This window comes from Oryx dammah, unplaced genomic scaffold, assembly GCF_014754425.2.
Source record: "Oryx dammah isolate SB20612 unplaced genomic scaffold, SCBI_Odam_1.1 HiC_scaffold_14, whole genome shotgun sequence".
In the NCBI taxonomy this organism is placed as follows: domain Eukaryota; kingdom Metazoa; phylum Chordata; class Mammalia; order Artiodactyla; family Bovidae; genus Oryx; species Oryx dammah.
The window spans coordinates 50,119,438-50,137,201 of NW_024070198.1; the positions used below are offsets into that span (position 1 = coordinate 50,119,438).

Consider the following 17,764-nt stretch of genomic DNA (forward strand, 5'->3'; position numbering starts at 1 on the left):
ACCGACCCGCCTCGCCCGGCGCGCTGGCGGCTCCCGCGCCCCCCGCACCCCCCGGCTCGCCCGCGTCCCCCGGCTCGCCCGTGTCCCCGGGCTCGGCTCAGCGCACGCCCTGGAGTGCGCGCGAGACGGAGCTGCTGCTCGGCACGCTGCTGCAGCCCGCCGTATGGCGCGCGCTCCTGCTGGACCGCCGGCAGGCGCTGCCCACCTACCGCCGCGTGTCGGCCGCGCTGGCCCGCCAGCAGGTGCGGCGCACCCCCGCGCAGTGCCGCCGCCGCTACAAGTTCCTCAAGGACAAGGTCCGCGACGCGCACGGCCAGCCGCCCGGGCCCTTCGACGCGCAGATCCGCCAGCTTATGGGCCTCCTGGGCGACAACGGGCGCAGGCGCGGACGCCGCCGCTCCCCCGGGCCCGGACGACCCCCGCGCGGCCGCCGGCCTGCCTCCGCCGCGCCCGCCGAGCCGGGTAGGTGGGCTGGGGTGGGGGAGGGCGCGCCCCAGACGGAGGAGTGGGGCGGGGGGAGCGGGCTGCGGGGAGCGCCCCTCAGACGGAGGAGCGGGGGTGGGCTGCGGGCGCGCGCCCCCGGCAACCGGCGGCTCCGCGTTCCAGGCGCCCCGCCGCTGCCCGCGTCCCGAGAGCTCGACTCGGATCCCGCGTGGACGCTCAGGTTCAGCCCGTCCCCGCCCAAGTCTGCGGACGCGCCACACGCCCCCGGCTCCCCGACGGCCCCCTGCACCTTCACGCCCACGCGTGGCCGCCCCGAAGAGCCCGAGTCCTTCCGCGCCCCCAGCTCCCCGCCACCACCGTCCCCGGGCCCCGCCCGGGAAGACCCCGACTCGCCGCCCGGCCGTCCGGAGGACCACGCGCCCCAGCAGCCCGCACCGCCGTCGCTGAACGCCGCCCTCCTGCAGACCCTGGGGCACCTCGGCGACATCGTGTCCATCCTGGGCCCGCTGCGTGACCAGCTGCTGACCCTGAACCAGCACGTGGAGCAGCTGCGCGGCTCCTTCGACCAGACCGTGTCCCTGGCCGTGGGCTTCATCTTGGGCAGCGCCGCGGCCGAGCGAGGTGTCCTAGGCGACCCGCGCCCGTGAGGCCTGGCCCTCCGCGGTCCCCGCGCCGGAGGGCCGCCCCTTCAGCCCTGACCCTACCTGGTGCCCTCCCCTCCCCAACCAAACCTAGGTACGTTCAATAAAAAGACTGCTTTTTCTGACTCAATCCTGTGTGCAGGTTGCGCTCTGGGTAGGAACGTAGGGCTGGAGTTAACGGGGAGGTTAAAATGGCCTCGGGACCCCTGGGAGGGACCCAGTTGGGATTCTGCCCGGCCCCACCAGGCCTAGGAGGCCCATCTCCCGTCGCGAGAGGGCTGTGGGCACATGGAACCCGAGCTCGGGGCCCGCATCGCATACCAGCCTTCTCCAGGTCTCGAGACCCTGCCTGCCCCGACTTCCCACCAGCGCAAACAGGCCGCGGTGGGCGAGCCCTTGCGAGCTGGGAGGAGGCCGGGCGCCACGGGGAGGGCCCGGGGAACCGGCGGGGGCCGGGTTCAGCCGGAACCGGTGGGGGAGGTGTAAGCGGTATCCGGCCGCCCCCCGCGGGCCGTCCAGGCAAGAGTCCGCGGCCTAGGGCCGAGCAGCGTCCAGGAAAGAGGTTCCCAGGATAACGCGCTCCCGGGGAGGGGTCCCCTCCTGTTCACGGAGGTGCGTGGGTTGGGTGGGCCCGGGGCGGAAGCGCGGCGGGTCTGAGCTTTTCCACCTAGGCGGAGGCCAGGGTTCTTTCAGCTTGAAAAGCACTTTATCGAAATTGCCCCAGGAGCATTTTCCGAGTCTTGACTGAGGGCCCCACCCTGCGCTGGGGCTCAGACCCGGCGGGGACTGGGCGGGGCCGGACGTGCTCCCAGCCGGGTGGGAGGAGGAAGCAGCCGGAGGCGCGGGCCCGCATAACAATACGCCTCCGGGCTGAATGCCCGGCGGCTTTTCAGCAGCTAGGGGATCATTCAGAGACTTAAGTGGTTTCTCTGGTCGGCGAGGTAAGCGGGAAGCCTGTCTCCAAGCGCCCTGCAGTCCTCGCCCTCCGGAGGCTCCAGGCGGCCGAGCACTCAGCCCCTCCCCCAGCCCTTTCCTGGAAATGTCTTCTAAGAGGCCCCAGTTGGGCCCCCAGCCGCAGGGACCCGGCAGAACAAGGGTGCACCCACCGTTCGGCAGGACTGGGGGCTGTGTATGAAAGATCCCGAATCCTCGAGGACACGCTGGCCTCTGCTATGAGAGACGGTGCCTGCCCCGTTCTGCCCACCCGAGGGCAGAAACCTGCAGGGGGATCCTTGGCGTTTGTAAACACCCGCACACCCTACACGCTCCCAAAGGTAAGAGCCAAGGGTGGGGGGTCTGAGACAGCCTTGGGCAGCTTCCCAGCAAATCCCCGAAGCCCGCGGGGGCAGAGGGCGATGTCACCGGGACCCTGCTCCGGGAAAGGGCTGTTTGGGGGCTTGAGATCCATGGAAGCCTCCGAGTCTTTGGGGACCAAGGTATTGGGGCACACGAAGGAGAACCTGTCTGCCTTACTGCCCATGCTGCCTGGCAGGCTGGGGGACATGTCCAGGGCCTTCTGCTCAGGGCCTGATGACCCTGCACACCCCCTCCCCAGCCTCGCCAAGGTCTTCCAGTCTGCGGAGGGGCGAGCCTGTCTCACTCCAGCGCCTCGGCTAGGGGCTTTATTTGTGACTTAAGCCATTCCTGAGGTGGAAACGCTCAGATCCCTTCTCCCCGCCCTCCCTGGAGACCCGCCTCAGCTGTGTTCTTGCGGGGGCGGTGGGGGGGATGGGGTGCGCCTGGGGCTGTGGGGGGAGGTGGGTCTCATGCCGGCCATCCCGGTTTGACTCAGCAGGTGTGCAGCGCACCTCCCTTTGCGTCCTACCCTGAGCACACCTTTTCCTGTGCCTGTGTGGTCATCGGCCCAGCTGGCCTCCAGCGCCTCCTCGGGTCATCATGGCCCCCTCAGCCAACAGGCACACCCCTTCTCCTTCACCCTGGTGAAATACACCGAGCACCAAGTCTCCCGTCTTGCCTGTTTCAAGTGTGCAGGGACGTTTACGTTGTGCAGCGGTCACCCCCATCGGCCCAGAACTTGCTCTTCCCAAACAGAATCATTGGACACTCACTCTGCAGCCCCCTCTCCCGCCCCCAGCGGGATGCTCTTGTGTGTGTCGTGTCTGACTCTTTGCCACCCCACGAACTGCAGCCTGCCAGGCTCCTCTGTCCGTGGGATTCTCCAGGTGAGGATACTGGAGTGGGTTGCCCTGCCCCCTTCCCAACCCAGGGATCTAACCCAGGTCTCCCACATTGCAGGCAGATTTTTTACCATCTGAGCCACTGCGGACCTCAAAACTGGGATCAGACAGTGTGTGTCTTTTTATATCTGGTTTATTTCACCCAGAATAATGTCCTCCAAGCTGTGAATAACACACGCAGCACACTGCGGGTTTTCTTTCTTTTTAAAGACGGAATGATAGCCCACTGTGTGGATGGACCACAGCTTGGTGGACATTTGGGCTGCTTCCACATTTCAGCTATTGTGAATAATCCTGCTGCGAGCACGGATGTGGGAATATCTTTCAAGACCGTGTTCAGTTCCTTCGGGTGTGCAAGTGGAATTAATGGGTCATGTGGTAATTCCATTTTTAATTTTTGGAGGAGCCTCCATACTGTCTTCCGGCCGCTGCCCCATCTTATATTCCCACCAACACTGGACATGGGTTCCAGTTCCTCCACATCTTCAACCACACTTGTGTTACTGTTTTTTTAACCTCAGCCATCCTTCAGAGTGTGAGGTTCATACCTTTAAGCACTGGTCAGCAGCGTGGCCGGTGCCCTGCTGGTGCCCTCCCGCCCCGGCGCTCGGGGACCCGTCCGGCTGCCGCTTGTCCGCACGTGTGAGCTCACCGGCACACCTGCTGTGACGCTGAGCACAGCGGCCTGTGGCCTCGGCCTCGCTGGCCTGGACAATCAACAGCCATGACCTCGGGCCTTGCCCCGCCCCTCCCTGGGCAGCTGCAGGGCTCCGGGGCTGGCTTTGCTCTTCCCCTTCGCCCCACAGCCGGCTGGTGCTCCTGTTGTGTGCGGGGAGGACTGCCCTGGGCCCTCAGCCTGGTCCGCCCCGTGACGCAGAGCTGCACCCGGCTCGCCCCTGGGCCCGGTTTGTTTCCGTGCGGGCCGCCAGGAGCTGGAAGCCAGCTCCCACCTAATTCAGCACCCTCGGCCTCCCTCAGCAGTTCCTGTCCCTCCGGGCCCGGGGCCAGAGAGAGCGGTTATCACAGCACATTCACCCATCAGGGGTCAGTGCTGTTGAGCCTAGAACAGCTATTCCAGTGACATGGGACGACCTCGTATCGGATGCATTTTCCCCAAAGAGGTGTTTGACCAGGGGCTCCCGCACCCCTGGATAGGGCTCCATTCCACCTGGTTAGCTCTGCCTGCGCCCCCTTGGTGTCCAGACGGTCCCTGAATTTAACTGAAGCGAGCTTCCTGTACACCTCCTGCTTCAGAAGTGTTCAGACGTGCCTGTCCTGATTCTCACTGCTCATCTTCCAGACCACGTCTCTTCTACACCTGCTCCTCTGACCACACCGTCCGTACCGGGCTCTGCCGGGGCACAGCTGGATGTGTGAACAGTCTCCTCCACGGGGACTCGAGGGGCGCTTGGACTCGGGCAGGCTGTGAGCCTGCCCCTTTTCAGGCCATGCGGATGGGGCCCGTGGGCAGCCGCGTCCGTGCTCAGGCCAGCACGGCTGCCGCCAGCGTTTCCTCGGCGCCCTCACCAGGGCCTCCCGGTCTGTGCGGCTCGCTGCTCTCTTCACAACCCCCGCCACGTCTGCAGGCTCTTCCCCACGTTGTGGGGGCGCAGAGCGGGAGGGGGTGTGCCAAGAGGCACAATAGCGCTGCCTTCCCCCTCCCCTGTTCTGCGCTGGACTGATTTGTCTGCCAGAAACCACAGGGCTGAGTGTTACGGAGCGAACGCGTCCCCTGATTCCATGTTGAGACCCCAAGCCCAGGGTGGTACCGTCAGGAGGGCCCCTGGGAGGCGACAGGCTGTGAGGGTGAGGCCTCGTAGTTGGGCTTAGCGCCCCTGACTCGGCTCCCCGCTCAGGAGGCCCCGGCAAGGAAGCAGCCAGCATCCACCCCGCAGCCCCCGGCCTGGCGTCCCTGCAGCAAGACAGACGGGACCCTGAACGGGTGCCAGCCTCTCCCAGCGCTGCGGTCGCTGAGGATCGGGAGCAGCTACTCGGGTGTGCGGCTCTCGCTGCTCACCTGGCCCAGCCCCAGGACCTGCTGAGTCCCTGGCGTGGACCCTGAGGGTGGCCAGTCCAGCTCCGCTTTCCGAATCTCACAGCGGGTGCAGCCCCGCCCATCCTTGGCCGCGGTCAGCGGGAGTGTCCGAGGCCCATCACCTTTGGCCATTCATCTTCGTGAGCGCTTCTGTGCATTTGGGGTGGGTTTCTCTGCTCCTCGGGGGTCTCATCTGTTTCCTTCACCTTCGGGACACCTGCAGGCACTCCCTCTTCCTCTGTGTTCTGAGTTTGGGGCGCTGACCTGATCCTACCAGGACTCTGCTGACCTGCAGAAGGCCCTTCGTGGAGACCTCAGGGGTCACTGTCCCATCGTGTTCGTGAGGAGGTGCTTATCTGACTTCACTTTGTTCATTGTTTCTAAGGACAGCACCAAGCAAAGGCCCTCTGGGGTGACAGGAATGTTCTAGAATGTCCAGCCCGGCCGCCACCAGCCGCACGTGGCCTGTGCGACTGGGACACTGAATTATCCAAGTTAACTTCATGTGCTCAGAGCTGCACATTCAGCCTCACAGGAAACTCTGTTTCAGTGCTGTTGACTCCAGCTTCCTAGCTTCAGAACCTGTTTCACCAAAGCCCAGGGCCTGGAGTTAGACCTTCATCAAGGTTCCCTCCAGGGTCACCCGGGGCCCCTTTCGGAGTCCCTCAGACTGATGGGGGACCCACCCCCTCATCACTCTCGTTCTGTCCTGGGGGGACCGCTGCAAGGCCGCAGGGCCTGGCTGTGGGTGATGTCTTCTAGTCTGTCCATCTGTGGGCCTCACAATGCACCCCAGCCTGGCCCAGCCCTTCCAACCAGAGATCTTCACGAGGCTGGAGGGTGGCGGGGCCCCCACCTGCCGAAGAGACGTCGTGGGGGTCCGCAGGCACGGGACTCGCTTCTGAGCTGCTGACTGGAGCAGGGACGGTGAGAGGAGTGGGGAGGTGGGGGTCCGCCCCCCCTGCCTGTCCACTTGGCTTGCCCTGCTGCCGCCTCTGCGGGTGGGACGGAGGGGCCGGGCCGGGACTGGGGCCCCTCGCACAGCAGCAGGAAGCTCTCCCGACATGACCCCGCAGGAAGGAAGGCCTGGGGGAGGTGCCCACCCAGCTGACAGGGAGGCCAGTTGTGAGATGTGAGCCAGCCCTCAGGGGCAGCCCATTCCCTGACTCCACACCTGCAGCCCGGGAACTTGACGGCGCCCCCAGACCACCAGCCTGCTTGGGTGGGACGTGGCCACCGCGCCCCGAGGCACGCACCTCTGTTCTCCCCGCTAGAAGCACAGATTCGCCCTCTTGGCTCCCACGAGGGAGGCGAGGGGCGTGGTGGCCAAAGCCCTGACTGAGCACCACGGGGCCCAGGAGAGCCGGGACTGGGGTCAGCGCTGGAGCCACACGGGACCTCCCGGCCTCGGGGGAACATGGGCAGGGGAGGGGGGCCTCACTCGCCGGCACTAGTCAGGGCCTGTTGGTGATGGTGAGGGCCCAGCGGGTCCAAGAATTCAGACAGCTGGGCTGCTGTGGGGAGTTGACTGGTCGAGGGCTGAGTCACAGCCTCAGGGCCCTGGAGTGTAGACGGCTGCAGGTCGCAGATCGCGGGCGACCAGCCCCCGCTCGCCCCACCAGCCCCCGCCGCTGCAGTGGGAGGTTGGCTGCCACCTGGGCTTGGAGGCCAGTGGCCCAGAGCCACCGCCACACCCGCGCCCGATCACCGGGACCCCGAGGAGGCATAAGGAAGCTGAGGCCCCACGGGGCGACAGCTGTCTCGGAGCAGCCCGGGGTAGACGGAGGGGAGGGGAGACCCCAGGGGAGAAGAGCCCGGTGAGGAGCTGGAGGGAGGGGCTGTCTGACCCGAGGGGAGGTCGGGTAGGGGCCGGGAAGGGTGTCCGTGAGAGATGGGTCCCCTAAGAGAAGGGGTCACCCAGCAGACCTGGGGTGGGGTTGCGGCGGATGGTGCCCCTGTGGGGCCAAAGGCCAGTGGACTGGCCCTGAAAGATCAGAAGGAAAGAGATGCTAAAGCGGTTTTGAAAGGCGTGGTGCATGTTAATGCCCGACATTTCGTGAAGTGCCGGTTTCAGCACTCAGTGCAGTGACTCCCCACTCCAGTGCTCCTGTCTGGAAAATCCCGTGGGCAGAGGAGCCTGCTGGGCCGCAGCCCATGGGGTCGCGAAGAGTCAGACACGACTGAGCGACTTCACGTTCACTCTTCACTTTCATGCATTGGAGAAGGAAATGGCAACCCACTCCAGTGTTCTTGCCTGGAGAATCCCAGGGACGGGGGAGCCTGGTGGGCCGCCGTCTATGGGGTCGCACAGAGTCGGACACGACTGAAGTGACTCAGCAGCAGCAGCAGCAGTAATTCCCAACAAACGTTCCCCTTCATCTAAGCCAGTGATCCCCACCCTTTTTGGACGCAGAACCAGTTCTGGCGAAGACAGGTTTTGCACAGAGGAGGCTGTGATTCGGGCAGTACCGTGAGGGATGGGGAGCGGCAGTCCAGCTGCTGCTCATCTCCTGCTGTACCACCCAGTTCTAACGGGCGGCACCAGTACTGGCCCATGGGCTGGGGATTGAGGTTCTATGACCTAGAGGGTACCTGTCCCGCAGGTTCTGTGCGCCTGGAGCAGTTGGGCTGCGGCTCACTCCCTCGACCAGGCTGGGGAGGCACTGCGGCCAGCCCAGGGACTCCGAGCACCCACAGCTGCGGTCAGGAGCCTGTCCACAAGCATCCTGGGGGCACCCCAGGCACATGTGACTCGCAGGACATCCTGCAGTCATCTCAGGAGACACCCCACCTGACACGGCTAGGGATTTAAATTCCAGCCCTCACCCCACCAGGTCAAGGACCACGCCGGCCGGGCCTCTGCTCCCTGCTAAACCCAAGAGTGCTCGAGGGTGGGATTGGGGTGTTAATCTTAAAGCAAGGCAGCCAGGCGGGCTGACGTGGGCATGGGGGGTAGCCTCGGTTCCCAGCCCAGGCCGGCGCCCCCAGAAGCCCAGGCTGCAGACTCACCCTGTCCGTTCCAAAGCCTTCAGGGCTGGGGGCTGGATCCAGGCACGACTGAGCGACTTCCCTTTGACTTTTCTCTTTCACACATTGGAGAAGGAAATGGCACCCCACTCCAGTGTTCTTGCCTGGAGAATCCCAGGGACGGGGGAGCCTGGTGGGCCGCCGTCTCTGGGGTCGCACAGAGTCGGACACGACTGAAGCGACTTGGCGGCAGCAGCAGGTGCCGTTTATCTGGGGAGGGGGGATTTGGGTCATCCAGGTAAACCCACCTCCTGAGCTTGTATGTGCAGCCCAGCCATGCCGAACCCTGTGTTCGGCTGGCCCCACCCAGCTAGCTGGGCCCAGTTCCCGGCCCCACCATCTGTCCGGAACCGGGTTGTGAGTGGGGCTGCCTCCCGCTTCCACCCTTTGCGGCAGCTTTGGCCCAGTGGACTGGCTCCCCTGGAGCAGCTGCGTGGGCGAGCAGGCACAGCCAGGCCCGCTGAGATCTCCAGGTGTAGAGCGGGGGAGCCCCTTGAGACCGTGGGCACGGGGGCGCTGAAGCCCCCAGGAGTGTGTGCACCGGGGCTGCCCACACCTGGTGTGTGTGCAGGGGGCCCTGCCCCAGGCTGGATTGGGAGTTGGGGCGGGTCTGGGAGGAGAGTCACCCATCCGTGTACTCCATTTGCAGGTGGGGCGTTCCTCCCAGGCCTGAGGCTTCCCCTCCCATAGGAGTCTTGCCTGCTCAGGCCCTTGGGACTCCTCCCTCCCGCCAGGAGCTGCCCCCGCCCCCCCCCCATATGAGCCGCGATCGGCCGCTTGGTGCCCACGGCGTCCAGGCCCAAGCCCACTTCTGCAAGAGGGTCGAACGTTAGCCCGTCTCGCGCCTCACGAAGCCCGCTCAGTTCGGCGAGGTCACCGGGCCCCTCCGCAGTGCCGGGCGCCTTCTTTCGGCCTCCAGACGGCTAGCTCGCTGGCCACCTGGCGTCCGGCAGTTTCGCCCAGGGGCGGCCGCGGCGCGGTGCCGTTTGGATTCTGTTCCCGTGAACATCCCATGGTTTCCGAAGCCCGAGGAGCCTCTGTCCGCAGCGGAGGAGACTCAGACTGTCGTTCCATTTCTGTGGCTTCACCGCTGCGCTTCCATGTCAGGTCCTGCGTGGCCGAAAGAGGAGCTGGTGTTGACTGTATATTTCCATTTTAAAAAGTTTAAATGAAGAATGTGGAGATGTGTTCACCTCACGGGGGAGCTCGGTGCTGCCCCGTCGCCTCCCTACAACTCAGAACCGACCCTCCGGATACACAGCGGCGGTCACGGAGCCGGGGCGCCCGAGGACCGGGCGGCGGGCAGGCTTGGCCCGGGTGGGCTCCGGGGTGGAGCCCCGTGGGTCAGAGCTCCTCGTCTACCGGTGACAGAGACTGCTCCCGGGAGGGGGCGCCTGCGTGCTGCGGGCAGTAGGAGCGCGGCCGCGTCCTCTCTCTCCTCCCCCCGGCGGCCGCGCTCCGGAGGCCGGCCGAGGGCGCGGGGCAGCGCCGCCTCGACCCAGTGGGAGGCCGGCGGGCGGGCGGGCGGGCGGGCGGCTTTCCCGAGGCCCTGGCCTCTCCGGAGCTTCCTCCTGGGCAGCGCTTCGGCCGCGCGGACGTGATGGCCCTCGTCCTCCCGCGGGGCCGGACCGGGAAACTGAGCGCCCAGCGAGGGGGCGCCCCGGAGCACTCCTCCGCCCGGGCCCGCGGGAGGGGGCGGGGTCGGCGGGAGAGGGGGTGGGACTTACCTCCGTGGGGGGCGGGGACATCCTCCGGCTCCACCTTCTTGCCCGCAAACCGAAACCTCACCCCGATTCGCCGTGTGAAACAGCAGCGCCCCCTGCAGGACTCGGCTGAGCGCGCGACCCGCGCCGCCGCCGCTGCTTCCCCGGGCCTCTGCCTGAGCCCCTGCTCTGGCTCAGCCTCCGGGCTCCTTCCGGGCGGAACCAGCCCCCAGCTTCGGCGTGGGCCTCGGGCGGCGGGCAGCCCCCAGCGTGTTGCCTCCCAGACGCCAGGACCGGGTGCCCACCGAGCTGGCCTTGTCCTGGGGCGCCCGGGACCTCTGGGCCCCACCCGAGACGGGGGCGCCCTCTAAGGGAGTGTGTGCGCCCGGAAGCCCGCAGCTGAGGCCGGGCAGACACCCGGGGTGTGCGGGGCTACGCCTGGTGTCCACCTGCAGGAACCGCGGTGCCTGGCGGGCTTGCACCCTCCATCCCCGTTGCTGCTGGGAGTGCGCCCTCTTGGCCTCAGGACTGTGGACAGTTTACAGTTGAGGTTTTAGAGCTGCTTCCTCCCTGAAAACAGCCAAAGGATTGTGTAGGAGGGGACGGTCCGCGAGCCACCAAAGGCCAAGGAGGACGGGGCTGTGCTGGGCCCTCACAATCAGGGACAGCTTATCTGACAGAAGGTGCTGGAAGCTGGCCTTCCAGTCGGAGTAAAGGTGGATTCTTGTGCTGGGTGCTCCGAGCTTTGTGCACGAATGTGAAAACCAACAGGATTAGGAGGAAGTAAAGGTGTTTGTCACCCTGCGTTTGAATCCACCTTAACAGTGACCCCAGAGCTGGACATCAGAAAGGCTTAGAGGTGCCTGCCCTGCTGCGGTGGGGGCGGAGCCTCCGGGGGCTGTGTCCTCCGACCCTGCTTCCCCATCATGGGGAAAAGCTTGGGAGCCAGGATCCATACCTGCTGCTGTCCTTGCCTGCAGGACAGGAGACAGGTAGCAGGCAGCCCGAAGGAAGGCCCACAGGCGTGGCCGTTGTGCAGGATTCTGACGGGCACCAAGTCCAAGTGATCACCCTATCCACCCCTGCCCATTCCGTCTCCTTCCCATGCTCATCCCAGGCTGTGACTGCAGCTGTGGGTCAGGGACGGGCATGCCTAGCCAGGCCACCCCCACGTCAAGTAGAAAGAATGGGCCTGCAGAGCAGAGGCAGCCCCACCAAGCCCCCTTGGGGTGTGGGGATGCCCCCAGCCCAGCCCTGCTCTGCAGTGATGGACAGGCCATGACAGATTCTCCGACAGCTGGCAGCAGAGGACCTGCCGTCCCCGTCGTTTTCCAGGGGTCAGGACCCCAGGGCTGCACGGCCTCCAGGGCTCCTGGCCTCTGCAGCTGAAGGGCTGCCTGTCACCGCCTCCGCAGGCCAGTGAGACCCACATTCCCAGCCCTGGCGGTGACTGCAAGTGGCCAGGCGGCAGGTGGAGGGAAACTTCCCCAGGGAAGCCACCCTGAGGTTTATGGGGGAGGGCCATTCCCCCACCCCACCTTTTACAGGACAAAGCCCCCCATGACTGACAGACTGTCTGGCATCACCTGGCTTTCCTGAAGGCCTCCCAGCCCCAGACCTGGCCCTGGCTGCCTCTCCATGCTCCTCTGCTGGACTCAGCTGATACAGGACACACTGGCCTGCTCTGCTGCACCTCCTGGTGGACACTCCCAGGTCTGTGTTCTTGCCCAGGGAGCTGCCCACAAGGGATGCCTCCCCTGCAGCCGGGACAAGTCCAGAACCCAGGGGGAAGGCATGCCTGGCAGGCCGTGGTGGGTCTGAGGGATTTCCCTCCCAGTGCTCAGGAGCCGTTCCCTGCAGCTGCTGACGGGAGGGTAATGGTGGAGAATATGGCAGAGCTGCTGACGGCCTGGATCCAGCCCTGCCTGCAGCCCACCTCTCTCCCCATCGCAGGAAACGTGTCTGGCTCAGTGCCGCCGTCACTCATGCACTGAGGGTGTCGCACCTGCTTTCCTCAACACGAAGGGTCCCAGGGGAGCTGAGCCCCAGTCCCCTGGTGAGGATGGACAGAGGGCGCACACACTGGGGGTGGGCGTCTGCCTGAGCCTGGGGGCCTCCAGGAGCTGCGGCCTGTCCCCTTCTACCCCCCACAGGACCGTCCTACAGCTGAGCCTGGGACGACGGCTGATAAAGCTGTGCTTGCTGGGTCAATCAGCCAGTAAGCCCGACAGTCATTGCTTACACCCCCCATTCATTGGACCCCCTTGGCCCCTTTTCCAGGCGCCCTCGCCAGGGAGCTCCCGCCGCCCGGCAGGTGCCCCGGGCAGTGCTGGGGTGGACTGTCTCCACTGCAGCCTTGGGAGTCTGGCCCACCCGCCCCACCACTTGAGAGGGCCCTGTCCCCGTGACCCTGGTTATTAGAAAGGTCCCCAGAAAGCTCCCCACCCACTGCCCTCCCAGCTGACGTGTCTAGGAGTCCTCTCTCACTCCCTCGTGTCTTTCTTTTTTTTAAACAAGTTCCCCCAAGACCACTCTTACTGATGTGCCCCCCACCCCCCGCCACCAGCTTGGATGAGGAAAAAACCACATGATGAGGGAGCTTTGTTTTAAACGCACGGTATTAACACTCTTCACACTGAACTTTACATGGAGTTATCTTTATTTGGATTGCACTCATCACAGCGCGATGAGGGTGGAGAAGCAGCCCCACGGCCACCCCCGCTGACACCCCCCCACCTCTGGGTGCGTCAGGCGCCCCGTAGCTACAGGTGGGCCGGCCCACTCCTTCCCGCACCTTCTGTCCCCAAGGCCACATCCCCACCGCGCTCCGGGCTGCAGACCCGGGACGGTGCCTGGACCACACCCACGGAAGTGAAGATCGCCCCATCCCGTCCCACGACCCGTGATGTCCTACCCACCCCCCACCCCCGCCTCAACCCAAAGCAGAAGTCAGGAGTCCCGACCCGGCGTGCGGAGCGTGCAGGTCCCAGGCGGTGCCCGGCGGGGAGCAGGCTCTGGTGCAGGGAACCTCGGGGCCCCGTTTTCCCATGCCCTACACCTCTTCAGGCCAGACCCTCAAAGAAGTATATGCATAGGAAAAAGGAACAGCGAGTGGCGCGGCTGCAGGTCCGGGGTCCGTGCCGGCTCGGGTCGGTCTGAGCGAGCTGCGGTCGTGGCTGCAGGGGTCCGGGTGCGAGCAAGCCGTGCGGCCGGCGGGCAGCGGGGGAGACCAGGAGGCCCACGGGCCTTACCTGGTCGCAGTCAGGCTCGGTCTGGGGTCCCGGCGGCAGGCGAGCAGGGCAGCGTGGCGGAGAGCTGCGTGAGGACCGCGGCTCTGCGGCTCTGGCCGCCCGGTGCCCTTTTATGCCAGGTGGAGACCTTGGCGGGGCGGCCGGCAGCGGCCGTCACGTGCGGTCATGGGCCGCGCTGTGCCAAGGACCCCGGCCGCCCCCGCACCTGGGAGATTGGGACACAAAGACCTGCTCTGAGTAAAGCACCCAGCCCTGGCGGGCGGGCCCCCGCGGACCTGGGACGCAGCCAGGCCCGGCCCGCAGCCTCCTCCGGGCCTTATCTCCCTGTGCGCGGCCTGCGTCACGGCCCGGAACACGCACGCGGGGGCAGCCTTCAGGAACGGCATCTCCCCTCCTGCCTCGGCACTGAGCCACCGGACCCACCCCCGGGAGCCCAGAGGACCCGCAGGCCGCCCCGTGCTCAGCTCTTCCCCAGGGCCCCGGGGGTCTGAAGAAGGGCAGGGCCCCTGCAGTCTTGGGGGGACACGCGGGGACAGATGAGGGAATCCCGGGACGGCTGACCGAAGACCCCCTGCCACCCACTCACAACACACTCCCAGGCCCAGGGCCCAGGAGGGCTCAGCTGACGGGGCTGCCAGTCAGTACCCTCTGGCGGGGGCACAGCTGGTCTATGTGGACGGATGCCCACTGCCCTGTTCACAGACATTTCCCCCCGTGGGGGATGACACGGGTGATCTGAGTCTGAAACAGACTGGCCATTGGGTGTCCCCACCCACCCCCCGTCCTGAGTCCCAGGGTCCTGCCGTGCAGCCCTCATGCCCTCTGCCCCCTCAGCCCTGGGATGGCCCCCGCCCCGCCCCGCCCTGCCTTTGCTCTGAGGTGTCTGGTGTGTATGCACGCCTGTGTGTCTGTGTATGTGCCTCTGTGCCTGTGTCTGTGTGTGTGAGTCTGGTGTGTGTGTGTGTGTGTGCCTGGTATGTGTCTCTGTGTCTGTGTGTGCCTGGCATGTATGTCTGTGTGTGCCTGGCATGTGTATGTGTGCCTGGCGTCTGTGTCTGTGTCTGTGTGTGCCTAGTGTCTGTGTGTATCTGTGTGCCTGGTGTGTGTGTGTGTGTGTGTGTGTGTGTGTCTGGCGTGTGTGTGTGTGTGCCTGGCGTGTGTGTGTGTCTGGCGTGTGTGTTGTGTGGCCGTGTGTAGCAGCCCCTCGCACTCACCCGACCCGTGGGCCTGGGGGCTGAGCGCCGGGCTCCTGGATGCAAAGGCAAGCCGAGGGTACAGGGGGCCGTGCGAGGGAGGCCAGGTGAGTCAGCACCCGCCGTGAACGTGCCAGGGCTTCTGCCATCCTGGCCCAGACCTCGCTGACGCCCCCACCAGGGCCTGGAGCCCTCGGGGCCAGGGGTGTAGCTGAGAATCTGCAGACGCCGGGCTGGATAGAGGGGGCCAGAACCCCTGCCAGGAGCCTGTCCGCAGCCCCACTCAAGGGCCTCTGGGAGCCTTGCAGCCTGGTGAGGGGTGCAGGGGCCTGCAGACGCCAGTGGGCGGTCAGCTGCTCGGGGGTCTCCCGGGCCGTTGGGAGGGGCCAATCTCTGGGCTAGAGGGGGCCACAGAGGGGGTGTCAGACCTCTGCCTCTGCTGGGGAGGGGGGACCTTTGGTGGAAGAGGAAACCCCCCTCCCAGGGAGCTCAGAGGCTCGAGGGGGCCACCTGCTGAGTGTCAGGCTGAGAGGTGGAGCCCCAACTCAGGTGGCAGCCCTGGGGCCATCTCCATGGGTCCCTCATTCTCCAGAACCACTCGGGGTCCCCCCACCCCTGGGGCCACCAGCCCTCCCCTTCACAGCTGCCTCCTTCGGCTTTTGGGAGACACTCCTGACCCTGACCCTGGCTCCTCAGGCGGGCAGCAGCAGGCCTGCAGGAGGGAGGTGGCAGGAGGCAGGTGGGCAGGCAGGGAGTCCAGGGTGCGAGGCCCTGCCGGTCGTCCTGCTGACCTGACTGGAACATCAGTGCCTGCTGATTATAAACCACGTGGGGAACCAGAGAGGCTTGGAGAGGAAACGGGCGGGGGCAGCGGCTCCGGGCCTCAGATGTGTGGACCCTGCTGGCCCTGCTCAGACGCCGGGGTGGCTGGCCCCCTGCCAGCTAGAGCCTGGGGAGCCTGCTGGGTGGCCGGTGGGGAGCAGGGGGCCAGGCCCACCATCTGTTTTTCCCCCAAGGCCCCTGGGAGGCAGGTGCTGACCCGGCAGAGTCTGTGTGTGGAAGCCTCCCTCGGGCTGCCAGGTAGAGCTAGAAGGAGGCTGCAGGCTGGGCCTCCCACAAGGAGCTTAGTCCCAGCCAGGCCACCTGGCTGTGGCCCCCAGAGACCCCCAGCCCCTGGAGTCTCAGCCCCTGGAAGGCTTGCTCTGTGGACTCAGGACGCAGGGATGGACGCAGAGCCGGCTTCCACCTGGAGTGGCCGCAGGCAGAAAGGCCAGCCATGGGACGCTAGGGCAGCTCCCTGCCCGACAGGTGCACCCGAGCACCACTCTGCTGCTGGGCGCTGCGCAGCCCCTCGGGGCCTGGAGTGGACCCCAAGCTCAGGGCGGGGCCCCAGCCCCTCCCCGCACTCTGGCCGCGCAGCCTGCTCCCAGCGTCCCATCAGACTTTAACGGGAGCCGAGTGGAGCGGGCATTGCTGCCTCCAGCCCCCGCCCCAGGCTGTGAGGATGATCCCCGGGGGCAGGCACAACGGCTGGCTCCCAGGGAGGCCGGCCGGGGACCGGGCTAAGCTCAGGCGGGGTCCTGCCCTGCAGTCTTGTGGCCGCCAGCAGGCGCCCAGGGCGGGACACTCCATGCTCCCCGACTCTGTGGTGTCCACACAGGCCCACGCAGGGTCCTGGGCCCTGTTGCTGTGGGCGGGACCCCCACAAGTGGCCCCCGGAATGCAGAACGTGCTGGGCTGTGCTCGCCCTCTGCCCACAGGACAGAAAGTATCTCTGCCGGCCCTGAAGGACGTGCTTGGCACACAGCAGGCCCGCGATAAGGGGCGTCCTTCACGGCTGCTCACTCCCTCCCTGCCTGCACTCCCAGCGGGCGGCGGCGGGGGGGCTGTCCCCGCAGCTGTCTGCTCAGCTCGGGCAGCTCCCAGCCCCGGAGGCGGCTGTGTCAACCCCTGGAGGGTTCCCAGACAGTGAGGCTGCGCCCTCTCCCAGCTGGCCCTGCACCCCAACACGCAGTGCCCCAGCTTAGTAACCGCGGGCGCTCGCCACCCCGAGGCCAGGTTGGGGGCCTGCCCCTGAGTGGTTCAGCTTCCTGCTGTCAGGGAGACACTGAGTTCGGCGAAGCCCTCAGGCGCAGCAGGCCGAAGGGTGTCTGCTCGCGAGGTCTGTCCACCTGAGAGGAGCTGCCCCCGACAGAGCAGAGAGCAGCGTCCTCAGACTGGAGACCCCCGAGGGCCCTCGAAGAGCAGGGGCGGGAGGCCTGCGGCCCGAGGTCCGCGGGGTGGAGCACTCGGGAGTCAGGGGCATGCGGCTGCCTCGAACCCTGTGCGGTTGCTCTGAACCTGCCCTCGCCTGGCCGTCCAGGGTTTGTTGCCAAAATGGGTGTCCCCACACCTGTCAGAGGACAGGGGCCTGGAGGGCTGACGGGAAACCGTCTGGGCCGAGACCCCGGAGGCTCCCGGGGCCTCCTGGGCTGGGGTGTCCGGCTGCAAGCCTGACCCAGGCTGTGGGCAGCGTGAGCGTGGTGAGCGGCCCCCATGGCCTGGGGTGCCCATGGGCGGCACCTGTGTGCGCTGAGTCCCCGGGCAGGGCCTGCCTGTGGGCCAGGCGGGGAGACAAGGGGTTAAGGCTGGGCCTGGAGCCCCCCTGCCTCTGCGGCGGGGCTTCAAGGCTGAGTCTGTGTGACTCCCTTGCTGGGAGATAACCCTCTCCCTCCCGCGCAGATTGGGATGCTAGGCGGGCCCTGGGAACTTGCCTCCGCTCAAGGCCACAGCGCGGGCGGCCTCCCGGGGCACCTTGGCCTTCCCGATCCACAGCCGGAGGGAGAATGTGGCCCCTTTGTCCGCAGGGCTGACCCGGCTGCCCCCACCCCGGGCACGGGGAGCCCCTCTGAGCACCTGGACCACTGGGCCTGCACACAGGTGTGCACACACCACACGCCCGTGCACACAGGGCTAGCCCCGGCAATCACTACTGTCCGTAACCCAGAAGCCGGGGTCTCTTTCTCACCGAGGGTCTGGGCCCCCAGGTTTGGGGAAGGATCTGCCACCTTCAGGCCTCCCCCCTCAGCAGCTACAGACTCTGCAGCCCCTCGGCCTCCCCCGGGCCCACGGCCTCTACAGCCCCTGGGCCTCCCTGGGTCCTCAGCCTCTGCAGCCCCTGGGCCTCCCCTGGGCCCTCAGCCTCTACAGCCATGAGCTCCCCCCGGGCCCCCGGCCTCTGCAGCCCCTGGGCCTCCCTGGGTCCTCAGCCTCTGCAGCCCCTGGGCCTCCCC

At 66.5% G+C, this 17,764-nt stretch overlaps 1 protein-coding gene across 1 annotated transcript; it reads left to right on the forward strand.

Moving 5' to 3' along the window:
• Positions 1 to 44: 44 nt before the first annotated feature.
• UTF1 (undifferentiated embryonic cell transcription factor 1) lies at positions 45 to 1,091 on the forward strand (the record flags this gene model as incomplete). The annotated part of the gene is made up of 2 exons (XM_040254458.1): positions 45 to 462; positions 607 to 1,091. Coding segments are annotated over 2 exons (903 nt in total), but the record flags the coding sequence as incomplete, so codon positions are not given.
• Between the last annotated feature and the right edge of the window lie 16,673 nt (positions 1,092 to 17,764).